This window comes from Gilbertella persicaria (assembly GCF_025201335.1).
Source record: "Gilbertella persicaria strain CBS 190.32 chromosome Unknown B0P05scaffold_8, whole genome shotgun sequence".
NCBI classification, from domain to species: Eukaryota; Fungi; Mucoromycota; class Mucoromycetes; order Mucorales; family Choanephoraceae; genus Gilbertella; species Gilbertella persicaria.
Genome location: NW_026251969.1, coordinates 408535 through 422241, shown reverse-complemented (window position 1 = coordinate 422241; position 13707 = coordinate 408535). Strand labels below are relative to the sequence as shown.

Sequence of the window (13707 nt, the reverse complement as noted above, 5' to 3'; positions counted from 1 at the left end):
ATTGGTGCTTGATATAAATGAACCTTTTGTATAAAAGCAAAATTGATTTATGCATGTCGCTCCCACTTAAAGTCCTTTGTTCCGACATATGAGAAAGTTCGAGTCGGCCATCTGTAAGAGTCACAAGACTGTCCGACTATATATTTATTTCTACATATAAAATTTTATAAATTACTTAATTGTCGCAGATATTAGTACTTCCGACCGCCAACAGCCAATCGAGGTTGAATATAACCTTCCCTATATGTATAGATCAAACAAAAAAAGGTTTAAACCTCAAATATCAAACAAGAAAAGAAAGAAGGTTAGACTGAATCTATTACGCTTAAGGAAGTTGCCTTTAGGAGACGCCAAGCTCGCGTGGCATTCGTCGAAAAAGAAGTAATCAATCAAGTTGAAGGATATAATTACTTCCTGCTTTATTAGTGATAGAATAGATATTTTAGTATAGAATAGAAAAGATATAAATACCGTGTTGTTGATGATTATAAGTTATTTATCAAAGACTTATAATATCAAAACACAGGTAACATATAACAAAGAAATAAAAAAAAGATCAAAGACTTATAATATCAAAACACAGACGTCACTGCCTTCTAGAATATTTTCCCAGTAATATCATTGGCTAGAAAATATTCTATTGTCACCTGACCTGTATTATTGGATACAAACCTTAAAGAAATATCAACTTGATATAATATGGAAGTCCTCAATGGTCCAGTGGCTAGGATTTGTCGCTTTCACCGACACGGCCGGGGTTCGATTCCCCGTTGGGGAATTACATTTTGCATTTTCGACTTTTTAGACCTGCATGTATCATAATGGGACAGAATCTGTTTTTTTTTTCAGCAAGGAATGATTGTTTGTTGTTATAGGACAAAGTTAGAGGTAGCAGTAACTTGTAGAGGTATAGAGCAATAAATATACCAAAGTGATAGGCAGCAAGTCACATGTAATGAGCACCAAGTTTTAAGTCGTCTGATCATGTGATTGAATAGGTAAAAGAGATATAAAAGATATAGTATAATATAACATACAATGATCAAATGTAATGAAACAGAACTACAAAGATAAAAAGGGTATACTTGGATTAGAGTTTTTTTTTCCTGAACTGTTTCTACACCATTTCTGCTATGAAGATTGTCCCTAAAGCAGTATATACCACATACAGTTCTATCAAGATAAACTAATATAGTTTTTCCTATGTACACTCATGCATTAAATTTTTTAGCTGTCATACACTTTATTTAAGCTAGAAAAAAATTTGTATAAAATTTTGAAGTTTTCTTTTCCCTTTTTTTTATGGTAGAACGCAAAGAGAACGTCGGCACACCGTCTTGCAGTGAGAAGCTCTCTATCACCAGAGAATCAGGTAGCATAATTGAATAGCTTTAAAAGACGTATATTACTAACCAATACACATACATACATAAGCTCAACCACCTCCTTCCTTTGCAGAATCGGAATTTCATCAAATACAAAAGAAACAGACAACAAGAGGCACCGTACTAAAATGGTCCAACATGCCTTCTCGCTATCCTAACCTGAGCAACGTTTGGGAATTTGCAGGGTAGGTCCGATCGACTTGTTTCGTCTGTTAACATGAGTAGATGGGGAAGTACATATTACATGGAGATCGAACCTTCCGATCTTGATCAGTACCAAGCGGCCAGCGAGAAAAAGTCCTTAATTGGTCAGTGGAGAGCTACATCCATTGCAGGCAACGATTTGATTGCTTCGGTGCTGTACTCTATCGGACCATGTATTGCACAATCTGGCAAATATGCACCTATTTCTATGCTCATCATCGCTTTTTTAATGTATCCTATGAAGCGTATCATCATTGAAGTTGCTACGGCAATGCCACTCAATGGTGGTACATACAATGCCATGTTGAATTCTACCTCGAAATCAGCCGCTTCTGTGGCAGCTTGTTTGTCCATCTTGGATTATTTGGCAACATGTGTCGTGTCGGCATCAACCGCATCTGCTTATTTAGCTGCCGAAGTGGTGTTACCTGAAAAGTTTACAGAATTTGCTCTTACGATTGTTATCTTGATTGCGTTCTCTTTGATTTGTTTATTAGGTCTGCGTGAATCCTCTACACTAACATTATCTATCTTTACTTTACATGCTATCACCATGGCTGTTGTTATGGTGACAAGTATTGTGATGTGGGGAAGAAATGGTAGTGGTACTTTGATCGATAACTGGACCAAAGTACCAGATCCGGAAGGAGCCAACCCAGCCTTGTTAATTGCCCGTGGTGTCTGTATCGGTTTATTAGGTGTCACTGGATTTGAGGTAAGAAACACAAGAAGACCTTGTTATCTCATGTTGATTAGTCTGCAGAAAACTATATTGAAGACTTGAAGCCTGGCACATTTCCTAAAGTCATGAATAACATGTTTGGCTTCTTATTGGCGCTGAATACGCCTATGACCTTTCTATGTACTGTCTTGGTACCTATTTCGATTCTTCAAGAAAACCAGGCCAATGTTGTCTCTATCTTAGGTCAGTATGCTGGTGATGGCAAACGCTGGCTCAGGATTTGGATCATGATTGATGCTGTGATTGTGTTGTGTGCTGGTGTCTTGACAGGCTTGATTGGTGCTATCGGTCTTGTACAGAGAATGTCGAGTGATGGTATTTTGCCCAAATTCTTCTTAGTACGTAACCGATGGACTGGTTCTCATCAATACATCATTCTTGTGTTCTTGATTTTGAGTATCACCTTGTACTGCATTGTAGGAGGAGACACGACTTCATTATCAGGTGTCTTTGCTGTTGCTTTCTTGGGTAGTTTATCTACTTTTGCTGTAGCCAACATTGTTATCAAGTACAAGCGTGCACGGTTACCTCGTCTCAGCAAGGTCTCATTACCTACTGCTTTATGCACATTTTGTCTTTTATTAGCTAGTTTAATAGGCAACATCGTGATTGATCCTCACATTGCAGAATATTTTGTGATTTATTTTGCTGTTGTGCTTATCGTCGTATTGGCCATGCTGAAGCGCTGCTGGCTTTGGAAACTCTGTTACTGGCTTTTTGATCAGATGGATTTCATGCATCGATATCCTCGCATATCTGTCAACATTGAATCGTTTATCCAACGCCGTATCAAGAAAATCCGCAAAAATCCTATCGTCTTCTTCCTCCAGACAGACGAACCTCATGTCATGAACAAAGCACTTCAATACATCAAAAAGAACGAAGATACTGGACATGTCAAGTTTATTCATTTGTATCGCCATCTAAACGATATTCCAGAAAATTTAGAAACACATCATCGTATGTTGGACGAGATGTATCCCAAGATTCAAATTGATTTGGTACTCTTTGATTTTTATTTTATAAGGACTAACTTGTTATAGATCTTTATCCAAGGTGAATTCACACCTGCTACAGTAGACGCCATTTCACGACAAATCAGTATACCCAAAGCACAAATGTTCATGGCTTGTCCAGGCAAGAATTTAAACTATTCGTTTGGTGACTTTGGTGGTGCCCGAATTATCATGATGTAGACATGATCAAAAATAACAATAATAAAAATAATAATAATAATAAAAAACAATAACCTTGTTTCATTATATATATATATATATAGAAAACAAACAAACTTTATTTAGTTGATCTTAAGAAGTTCAACTTCAAAGTTCAAAGTGGCTCTAGGAGGAATCAAACCAGGGAAACCTCTGTCACCATAAGCATAATCATGAGTACAGATCAACTTGGCCTTTTCACCAACAGACAATTGAGGGACACCTTTTTTTTTTGTAAAAAAAATTTTAATCTAAGTTTTCTCCCTTTTGTATACGCGCTTACCTTCATCCCAACCCTTGATGACTTGACCAACACCAATAGTACATTGGAAAGGAGAGTTACGGTCACGAGAAGAATCGAACTTTTGACCGTTTTCAAGAGTACCAACATAGTGGATAGTAACTCTGTCACCCTTCTTAGGGAAGTTGACACCATCACCAGGAGCAATTCTTTCAACACTTTATATATATGTCCGCGTTAGTGCTTTATACACACATCTTTTTCTACTCACGTAACACCCATGTTTAATAAAATATATAAGATGAGAAAGAAAAAGATGATTGCAAATGTCGCGTTTTTTATATATATTCGAGATGTCCGGTGAATAAATGATTTAGGATTAAAGTTTCCGGCGAACCGAGTCATGGCCATCTAGTGCAATCTGAGGATTGAGGAAGCTTTCCTTAATTTCCTCCACAGCCCTTTAAGATATAGTTCAATGTTGTTGATGGTATCCGTTTTTTTCTTTTTTCAAAAATGTAATAGCTATTCAAGAATATCTGATTTTAATAAAGTTTGTCAACAAAACTTATTGCTTAAAGTAAGCTTTCAATGCTATCGTATAAGAATAGAAAACTTGTTACATAATTCAACAATTATATTGCCTTCTAGAATCTTAAAGTAAGTCAGCCGATGGTAACCTATGGCTCGTAAATAAAAGAAAAAAAAAGCTCGACTTTCGATACAACCAAAAAAAAAAAAAAAAAAAAAAAAAAAAAAAGGGAGTTGATTCCTCGTTTCTTGTTTGTTGATATCCAATAAAGTCTACCTGCATGGTAAACCTGCCATGCAACACCTAAACGAGCGCATAAAGAACCACTTGTTTCATGCAAACCTCTTTAAAAAGCCCCACGAAAACACGTCACATAAAATCGAGTCCTTTTTTCTACCTTCTCTTTTTTAATCTTTCCTTTCATCGATCTACTATGGGAAAAGAAAAGAAGGCCACTATCAAGTTCCAAAAGAACAAGCTCAAGGGCGTTGTTAAGCGTAGAAAAGAAAACAATAAATTCAAGAAACAAATTGCAAAGCGTCAGGCACGTCGTACCGGTAACAGAAACCCACATAAAGGTAACGTGTATGTGTAATCGTTTTTCAAAAGTGAAACTTATTGCTCTATAGATCCTCAAGAGGAAACAGAACAAGAGAAAAAGCCAGAAGCACCAGTGGAAGAGTAAGTCAGCAACGATTGAATAGCGATGACTTAATTTAGAATAGAGTGCCTCAAGTCAACACCGAAGATTATTTCTGCAACTTTGTCATTGATGCTGAGGAACCTTTAGAATTAAGCGATGATGAAGTAAATCATGTTAATATGAGATGCATCGATTTACTTTTATTTAGGAAGAAGATTTAGACGCTTTAGACGATTTCGAAGCCCTTGCTAACAAGGAAGAATGTATTGTTGAAGAAGGATTAGATCAAACCATGTCTGAAGATGAAGAAGATGAAGAAGATGAAGAAGACGAAGAAGATGAAGAAGATGGAGACGAAGCGATGGAAGATCAAGAGACAGATGACGATGCTCAAATTGTTACTATGGACATGTTGAACGCATGGTCTATGGAAGCCAACAGAAAATCACCATCTGCTTGGAAAAAGTTATTACTGGCTTTTCGATCTATTGTCAGATCAGATGAAGATACACCTAAAAAGTTCACTTATCGCATAGAAAGCAGCAAAGGTAGATAGAGTTATGAAGCAAGAGGATATTAACCACTTTGGTAGTCTACACTAAACTTGTTCGAAATACACTCCTTGTTGCTCATCCCATCTTGAGTCAACACATTTATTTTTTGAAAAAAGAGAAATACCCAGGAAAGACTAAAAACTGGCCCAAGTTGGAAAAAGCAATTCAGTGCTTCCTTAACAATTGTGTTCGATTCCTTCGTGAATTACCTCAAGATGACATGATTCAATATGTATTGGAGAAATTAGAGCCATGCGTATTGTATTTTGGCTGTTTCCCTAAACTCTCTAGAGAATATCTTCGGGTAAGTTGAAATCGACTTATGATTGACTGACAAAACATAGGTCTTGTTGGATCGTTGGTCTGATGTTGTACTCTCTGAAGAAACACGTAACCAATGCTATAAAGCACTTCATCATTTTGGCACCACAGCCATTGATGCTAACCGCAAAAACTACATGCCTAATGTACTGAAAGGTGTCTATCTTATCTTTGCCAACCGTGCCACTAAAATCAACCAGACCAGTTTGCCCTTGATCCAACAAATGGCAGAAGAAGCAGGCGATATCTATACAGTCGAACCTCAACTGAGTTATGAACATGCCAGTGTCTATATTCGCCAACTCGCAGATCATCTAAAGAAGGCCAAAAAAGACAACACAGCAGAGAGCTTTAAAAAGATCTATACATGGCAGTTTGTGAGTTGTCTTGATTTCTGGGCAAGTGCTGTCAGTGCTACATGCGACCCTTCTGCAGGTGAAGCATCCCCTATGCAGGCCATTGTACACCCTCTTGTTGAAGTTGCCTTACACACCATGCGTTTGAATCCCACTGCACAATTCTTGCCTTTACGTATTCACCTTGTTCGTGCCTTGATAGGACTCATGGATGCTACAGGGTATTATATTCCTCTTGCACCTTATTTATTTGAAATCTTGTCGAGTGATGTATTCAAATCCCAGCTTGTTTCTTCTGATCTAGAAGAGTTTGATTGGAGTCTCCATCTCAAGACACCCAAGAGTTATTTGCAAACCAAAGAATACCAAAATGCTGTCTATCATGTCATGTATGACTGTCTTGTTGACTTTTATGCGTGTGTTGGTCTTTCTATCGCATTCCCTGAACTTGCTATTCCTGCTATTGATAAGGTAACACTTTTTGTTATGTAGGACAAGACTCAATTGTTGTTTTTTTTGAATTAGTTGAAAGAATATCATATTAAGATGAAAGGTACTCGCTTTGTTAAGTCTATGCGTACATTGATTGAGAAGATGGAAACACACAAGAACTACATTGAACAAAAGCGTGCTCCTATTGAATATGCAGCCAACAAACTAGAAGAAGCCAATGCTTTCTTAAGAACAACTGATTTCCAAACAACACCTCTTGGTCACTTTTTAAAGAAAAGAAGCGAACAATCATAAACAGAATTTTATTATCTTCTCTTTTGTTGCATTAACATTTCAGTCCTAGTGCGTCTATATAAGTAACTCTTGTTTCTTTCTTCATGTCTACTTACTTGTTTAAGCGAATAATAATGTCATTTGGGATAAACACTTGAATAAGACCAGTAAAGATCAAAATGCCACGGGCCATTTGTTCAGTCAATTTGATTTCCTATCAGTCTTTAAACATAAAGTGTTTGTTGTAAACTACTTACTTCATAAGGAGGAGGTGTATCTTGAGTATGAATTAACCATACTTTATACACAACATCCATAGCATTCAACAATAGTTCTGGTATATTTTCTTTGATGGTTTGATCCAGTGTTGTGTTGAATTGAGTGACTGCTTGTTGAATACGGTGATAATCAGAACTAAGAGGGATAATATTCAAATGCTCCAATGCCTGTAATGCCTGTACTAACTGTCCTTGGCTATAAGCACGGCGGAAATAGAGTAATTCAATCAGTCTACGTATTGTCAGTCTTTGATGAGAGTCAATAGCCACATTGAACTGTTCATTCTTTTCATAGTGTTCCATTGTATCTAAAGCAAATTGAATTGTTTCCTCATGAGAAGCATGGCTTAGAATAGGATCTTGTTTGCCAATAGATTCAGGTGTCTGTAATGAACTGCTGAGATGTTTAGCAAGTACATTGACCATACGTTGATAGTCCTAAGTGTATGATATTAGTATCTATAGATGAAGCATTCATCTTTTGTCTTTTTTTTTTTTTTTTTTTTTACCCCAGATAAACCATAGATATAGACTGCATCTGTAGTGCGACCATAATCAATGCATTTCTGTGCCATAGGAAAGAGTATCATTTGAATGTATTCTTTGTCAGTAAAGATATTCAATAACTCTTTTTGTTGATATAATAGACCCATCTAGAGAATAAGCTTATCATGTTACATCTTGGTCTACTTACTCCTCTTCCAGTCTGTGGTGTTCCAATCAGTGTCTTGAAGTCATTCTTTTCTAAAGTGAACTGAATAATAAAAGAAATAGCCAGTTGAATCATGTCGTCATTTGGATAGCCTTGTTTGGTTGTGTACAATGTCAAGAGATAGAGATATTGTAAAGCCAATTGAGGCTGATCCTTGGGAATCCAGGCTTGTACATAGAAATGAATCCATTCAGCAAATTTCGATGGATAACCATGGTCTATAGTCAATGGTCAATAGGCGCATTTGGATAACCTCACTTACGACTCTTGTTCTCAAGTAAACCATAATAAACTAAAGCAAGACCAAAATGAACAGTTTCAAGTCGAAGATGCTTTTGTTGGTACAGGTAATTGACTGCCTTTTCAAACTGTAAAGTGGCCAAAAGGATCTTGAAGTAATTCCATGGATCAAACTCTTCTTGATCAAAATAAGTTGGACCAAATGATGAAATGTAGTCTTGCGCATCTGCTAATCTATAATCTGATTCTTGTTCAATCACTTCTCTCACCAACATCAACTAAAACAGAGCATTAAAACGAGTTAAATAGATGTCTCTTTTACCTGAAGCCAAATGAAATCTTCTGTTGTATGGATCACATCAGGCAATGTCTTTTTATGTAATTCACATCGACCCATTAGCTTGTAAATCAGAATCTTGTAAGGATCAGTCACTATTTCACCATATTCAAATCGATTGTAGTCTGAAAGAATGGCTTCTGCTGTGGTTGTCGATACACTGGTCATTCTGAATGAGAACACTGGGCACACACACACACACACACATATATATATATAGACCTATAGACTTACTTGTGGCTGTCTGCATTCGCGTATTCTTCAAAATAGCTTACGAATCTTCTTTCACTCGTAAACATCTCACGGTGATCATCCACAAATTTAGCAGCTACTGTTAAATGACCCATACGGATCAACAGATACACAAATGTCCAGATAGGCAATCCATCTACAATCTCAAGGCGATCATCTACCCAACCTGTGCTTGTCTTGAACTTGAAATTGATAAATGCACGTAAGCGATGTGTGATAGAAGGATTACCACCAATTTGAATTTTGGTTGCATTTTTGTTTAAGGCATCATTGATCAATTGAGATACTCTAAACAAGTGTAAGCAAAAAGAAGGATATTCTATAACACTTTACTGTCTCTCAAGCCATGATTTAGAAGCCTGAATCAATTGACGGCGTGTTTGGATCTGAAGAGCAGAATGAGCTGGTGCTGTGATATAAGACATAAATCGACCTTCTGGTCTATTGTCGAGACCTGCATGGTTCACTAGATAACGAAGCATATCCCAAGCCTCATAAGCGCTGTCTTGAGCCTGTGATAGTGTTGAGACAAGGCAACGCATATAAAACTTACCTTTTGTAATTCTGACATGTTGCGTAGATTAGCAAATGCTTCAATCACATCAAAATCCATGTCTAAAGATCGGTTATGGTTTAATTGACTGACAATATGAGCATAGTCAATGATTCGCTATTCAGTCATCAGTATTAGATATGCATTCGATTGTCTACATACAGAAACACCATTGCCATTATTGTATTTCTCGAATACTTCATAATCTTTTCTATTCTCAGCATCTTGGTTTGCTTCTTCTAACATGGCTTTGATGTATCCTTCATGTTGTGCTTCAAAATAATCATCAAAGTCTTGGTCATTCTATTGAATATGAGTATCCTACTACTACTATGAATCTTCTTTTATTTACCGAGCGTCTTTGTTCTTCAATAATATGAATCAATACTTTCTCATGCTCTTCTTGCAAGTATTTCTAAGCTAGATAAATATCATGACAAGACAAGAAAAGAATGGACTTACTTTTACATCTGTATGATCTTCTTCTTCTACTACTTGAAAAGCACGACTGGTATCAATAGATGTAATGATATGTTCTGTATTGATGCCACCACTAGCAAGAAAATAGTGACTATAGATTACAAGTAAACAACAAGAAAAAAAAAGAGAGAGAAAGATCATTACGCTTTGGCATCGAGTTCAGGATCGGGTTTGATTCGTTTGGACATGCTATTGAGTTCTCGTCTTATTTGATTGAGACTTCTATAAATAAGTGGCTCATTAGCTGCTTCTGTCCTAGGGACAAGAAGATCAGATTGTTCTCGAAGTTGTCTAAACGTATTTTTTAACATGAGCAAAGACAAGAGAGAAGAACGCGAAAAAAAAAAAAAATACCTATCAAAAAGTGCGCGTATTTTAAAAATGCTTTAAGCCAATCATTTTATTTTCTTTATTACACTACTTTATACAAGTGAACTTGCTTGATTTCTTCTAATTCGTCTTCATTGATTTCTTGAAACCAACCTCCTTCATAATCAAGCTTGACTTCTTTGACCCATCCCTTTAATAACTTGTTGGCTGAAAGACCAGCTTCTTTTAATTGGTCTTGAAGAGAAGGAAGTGTCACAAGTAACAATCCAGGCTTCTTCTTAGTTTCAGCACGAATAAACTTCCAGATTTGTTGCTGAATAGGAAGTTCATTAAAGAACTGAAAGACGTTGTTCATAATTACAACGTCAGCCTCTTTTGATAATAATTCAGGTACAGTCTGAACGTCTTTACACATCACTTGGACTCGGTCGTCCATCTTGTATTTCTTAACCATGTCTTGTTGTAATTGACTAAACCATGCATTGATTTCTACACCAATTAATTTACGAGCACGCGTGAATAAATGACCCTAATTTTCAATGTATGAGGCATATCATTTAACAGATATATATATATATATATATATATATATGGAACTTACAGCATACAAGACAGCACCTAGTCTAGATCCAACATCAACAATCACCTTGTCCTTGACTTTATCAGCTAATGCCACTTGATATAAGAATTGTAGTTGCAAGACAGAAGCAGAGTGTGAAATAAAATCTACAAGAGTGTCAGTGAACCTATCCTACATGAAGTCTTACTTTACTCAAAGGAGCAACATTTCTTGATTGACAGTCCAGACAATAATTACGAGACATTTTGCCTTCTTCTACAAGATCATCCACATCTTCTTCAGAGAACAAGAATCCATCGACATGGACTGTGTTCTGTTCCGTGTATCCTTTAAACTGTAAACTAAGTTAAATTGGGTCTTGCCGATACAAGTATACTTACTTCAGGTGTATCAGGAATCGTCGTCTTTTCTCCAGGTGCTTCAGCAGACATAGGAACTCGAGTACGCAAATCCTTGATGATTCTACCGAGACGCATCATCTTTAAGTCATTGACAGGTTGAAAACTACCATCATGTTCTTCTGTCTCCATATCTTCGGCTGTATCATGATGATGGTGGATTTGACCATGATATTCCTCTATAACGATGAGTGCATAGATCCAAGTAGATCTAACTTACGAAGGGCAGATCGAACAAACTCTTCAAAAGAGTGAAACTGAGTATCGTCAAGCCCAGAAAGAAGATTGACAAACTTTTCTTTAGAGGTCTCGAGAATATCAAGTGGAGGTGCTTCCATGATTATCAATAGAAAAAACCTTTGAAAAAAAAACCCACCACCAATTGATTTACCGGTCAAAGTTCGTGACCGTTATTTGAGGTCAGCATGACAGTGGGGTACGCTTGGAATGGAGGTTTATGCCAATGTGTTGTGCGGCTCAACATTAGCTGTCAGACCTTAAGGAGGCGACACCAAATTTATATAATTGTAACAAAATCACAAACACAAAACTGCAAACAAAAATCTAAATGTATGTATGAGGGAGGAGGTCACTCGTAATCAGCGCCCCTCTTATATATTTGTAACAAACGTAAATCAAATAAAAGCATCTTTCTTTTGGTCCCGAATATATATATATTTGTAACCAGACTCCATAAGATATAGTATTCAATCTATAGTCAAGGAGTATGTACAACATAGAAATCTCGAAGTCCAAAAAGGTATTAAAGAGACCTCACAACAAATGGTACAGTGCGACTGGTAAATTTTGTCCGTTTTGAGAAAATAGATGCTTTTCACATTTTTTTTTGTTTTTTACAATAACTTGGTTGCCTCTGTTTTGAAGTGGGGATGGATCTTACTGGTACGATAACCTAGCCAATTGACTGTATTCACAAGGTGAAATGACTTTTCTATATTGTATAGTACTACATCTCTTATCAAACCCGATTGTTATCAATCTTGTTACAAAATCTGTATTAGATGAGTGTAATGATAGATATACTTGCACCACTACCATTACACGGAATGACGGATCCTTTCTTTTTCTTTATTTACCTCAAACGTCAGCTGCAGTTGAATTGCCTGCAATTGTCTTGGAAGTTCAAAAAGATAATTGTAGGGTCTGCGTCAGCTGATTTAGGAACAAGGACAACATCATTGCGCGTTCCATTTGGACATTCACAAGATTCACGAATGTATTCATCGGTTATATTTGATATAGCTTTAGTAATGATATTCAATACAAGAGGTTGTCTTTTTTTTTTTTTTTTTTTTTTTTTTTTAGAAATGAGGTCGATTCCTGGTCTGAATGACTTTGATAACATTACAAGATAGAGAAATTAGAATAGAGTTACGAGTTACGCGCAGCCACAGTTAACAAATAGTTTTCTTGTTCTCAAATTCAGTTATATGAAATGACTGTTGTATTAGGCTTAGCCAAATTAGCACTTCTTGAGCTATTGTGTAAAAGCTTTATTCCTTTGTCTTTCACTCTTATCGTTAATTAGATAGTATGACGACAAAACGGAACTCTAACTAACTGTTTATTTTAATAAACATTCACTTTTACCCAAGTGACAATCTGATAAAAAACCAACAAATTGAATTCTCTTAAAGGATAAAAACTTGCCTTGATAAAATAGCGCTAGCAATAAAAGAAATAAGTATTCATCATGCCTTCCTATCGCCATCTTTTTATTTATCAAATGGCAAACAATAACTGATTAAATATAAGCTTTTCTTAGGTTAGAAAGCAGTAAAAGATTTCTTTTTATTGGTTTGTTTTGTTTGTGTTATGCAATTGAACAGTGATACACATCGTATTGTCTATCTCTTTAAAACGCGTAATGCCCTCTTGAAGATTAACTTTTCTTTGCTCATATTTGAATACAACAAGGAAATAAATTGTTATCTATGTATACCTCTTTAAAGAACAAAAAGTAGAGGTCTAAAAAATAAAAGGAATACTTGGACTGTATTCTCTCAATATAAACAATGATATCAGTATGATTATGTCCTCTTTCCTCCTTTTTTTTTTTTTTTTTTCTGTTACTTTACTCTTCTACTCTATTGGCCTCGTATGCAAATCTACTAGCCTCTACTCATCCATCAAGGAGGTAAGATAATTATTCTAAAAGACACGTTTACTGACTCTTTTATAGGGAACCACTTGTTTCCGTACAGTGATGTTCCAAATGCCCTCTTCTTGTCGGCGATGGCATCCATTCGGCCCTGAACTACGCAGGGCCAGTTTGGGCCGGTTCATTCGGCTCTGAACTACGCAGAGCCGCGTGGGCTATGAAAATCAGCACATTAGAGGGCAGCATGATGGCTTTGGTCTTTTGGTAAGTTATATATGCTTGAAAGCTTTTTTTTTTAATCATCATTCTAGTTACTTGTTTCCTGGTTAATCAAGGCTCTCTTTTTATGGCTTTACTTTTAAATTCTATTTTTTCAAACCTCTTCTTCAAAATAATTGCCTCTTCCTAATAAATGAAATTACTTACACATCATTAAAAAATAAACAAGTCATTTTTCCTTCTTTTCTTATCATATATAATCATGATAAATCATTAATGTGCTTATGC

At 36.2% G+C, this 13707-nt stretch overlaps 6 protein-coding genes and 1 non-coding gene across 7 annotated transcripts; 4 read left to right on the top strand and 3 right to left on the bottom strand.

Moving 5' to 3' along the window:
* Positions 1-706: 706 nt before the first annotated feature.
* Positions 707-778, top strand: B0P05DRAFT_t25. The gene has a single exon. It is a non-coding gene; the product is annotated as a tRNA-Glu (tRNA).
* A 745-nt stretch (positions 779-1523) lies between these two features.
* B0P05DRAFT_569465 (amino acid permease-domain-containing protein) lies at positions 1524-3527 on the top strand (the record flags this gene model as incomplete). The annotated part of the gene is made up of 4 exons (XM_051581254.1): positions 1524-1570; positions 1611-2304; positions 2346-3332; positions 3375-3527. 4 exons carry the CDS (start codon positions 1524-1526, stop codon positions 3525-3527), a joined length of 1881 nt encoding a protein of 626 aa, XP_051437632.1.
* Positions 3528-3628: 101 nt separating this feature from the next.
* B0P05DRAFT_584730 (uncharacterized protein) lies at positions 3629-4068 on the bottom strand (the record flags this gene model as incomplete). Its single annotated transcript, XM_051582384.1, has 3 exons — positions 3629-3768; positions 3829-4004; positions 4058-4068. The coding sequence occupies 3 exons, from the start codon at positions 4066-4068 to the stop codon at positions 3629-3631; spliced, it is 327 nt and encodes a 108-aa protein (XP_051437631.1).
* Positions 4069-4721: 653 nt separating this feature from the next.
* Positions 4722-6947, top strand: B0P05DRAFT_531155 (Noc2p family-domain-containing protein). Its single transcript, XM_051576932.1, has 7 exons — positions 4722-4896; positions 4948-4999; positions 5044-5125; positions 5170-5509; positions 5554-5819; positions 5860-6663; positions 6718-6947. The coding sequence occupies exons 1-7, from the start codon at positions 4752-4754 to the stop codon at positions 6937-6939; spliced, it is 1911 nt and encodes a 636-aa protein (XP_051437630.1). The 5' UTR covers positions 4722-4751; the 3' UTR covers positions 6940-6947.
* Positions 6948-10103, bottom strand: B0P05DRAFT_531147 (Nup93/Nic96-domain-containing protein; the record flags this gene model as incomplete). The annotated part of the gene is made up of 14 exons (XM_051576931.1): positions 9915-10103; positions 9753-9861; positions 9643-9705; positions 9453-9593; positions 9291-9407; positions 9071-9249; positions 8720-9025; positions 8471-8645; positions 8171-8426; positions 7891-8126; positions 7706-7849; positions 7176-7634; positions 7035-7132; positions 6948-6984 (listed from the first exon to the last, which is right to left on the bottom strand). The coding sequence occupies exons 1-14, from the start codon at positions 10079-10081 to the stop codon at positions 6951-6953; spliced, it is 2484 nt and encodes an 827-aa protein (XP_051437629.1). The 5' UTR covers positions 10082-10103.
* A 40-nt stretch (positions 10104-10143) lies between these two features.
* On the bottom strand, positions 10144-11435 carry B0P05DRAFT_531145 (uncharacterized protein). The gene is made up of 5 exons (XM_051576930.1): positions 11299-11435; positions 11061-11257; positions 10873-11014; positions 10702-10826; positions 10144-10629 (listed from the first exon to the last, which is right to left on the bottom strand). Exons 1-5 carry the CDS (start codon positions 11414-11416, stop codon positions 10183-10185), a joined length of 1029 nt encoding a protein of 342 aa, XP_051437628.1. The 5' UTR covers positions 11417-11435; the 3' UTR covers positions 10144-10182.
* Positions 11436-11741: 306 nt separating this feature from the next.
* B0P05DRAFT_531141 (uncharacterized protein) lies at positions 11742-12775 on the top strand. The gene is made up of 2 exons (XM_051576929.1): positions 11742-11981; positions 12044-12775. The coding sequence occupies exon 2, from the start codon at positions 12101-12103 to the stop codon at positions 12452-12454; it is 354 nt and encodes a 117-aa protein (XP_051437627.1). The 5' UTR covers positions 11742-11981; positions 12044-12100; the 3' UTR covers positions 12455-12775.
* Positions 12776-13707: the final 932 nt, after the last annotated feature.

Coding starts and splice junctions, on each gene's coding strand:
- B0P05DRAFT_531155 (XM_051576932.1), top strand. CDS start 4,752: ATGGGAAAAGAAAAGAAGGCCACTATCAAGTTCCAAAAGAACAAGCTC. Junction 4,897..4,947: donor TAACAGAAACCCACATAAAG/GTAACGTGTATG, acceptor ATTGCTCTATAG/ATCCTCAAGAGGAAACAGAA. Junction 5,126..5,169: donor TAGAATTAAGCGATGATGAA/GTAAATCATGTT, acceptor ACTTTTATTTAG/GAAGAAGATTTAGACGCTTT.
- B0P05DRAFT_531145 (XM_051576930.1), bottom strand. CDS start 11,416: ATGGAAGCACCTCCACTTGATATTCTCGAGACCTCTAAAGAAAAGTTT. Junction 11,258..11,298: donor GTTTGTTCGATCTGCCCTTC/GTAAGTTAGATC, acceptor TCATCGTTATAG/AGGAATATCATGGTCAAATC. Junction 11,015..11,060: donor CGATTCCTGATACACCTGAA/GTAAGTATACTT, acceptor CTTAGTTTACAG/TTTAAAGGATACACGGAACA.
- B0P05DRAFT_531141 (XM_051576929.1), top strand. CDS start 12,101: ATGAGTGTAATGATAGATATACTTGCACCACTACCATTACACGGAATG.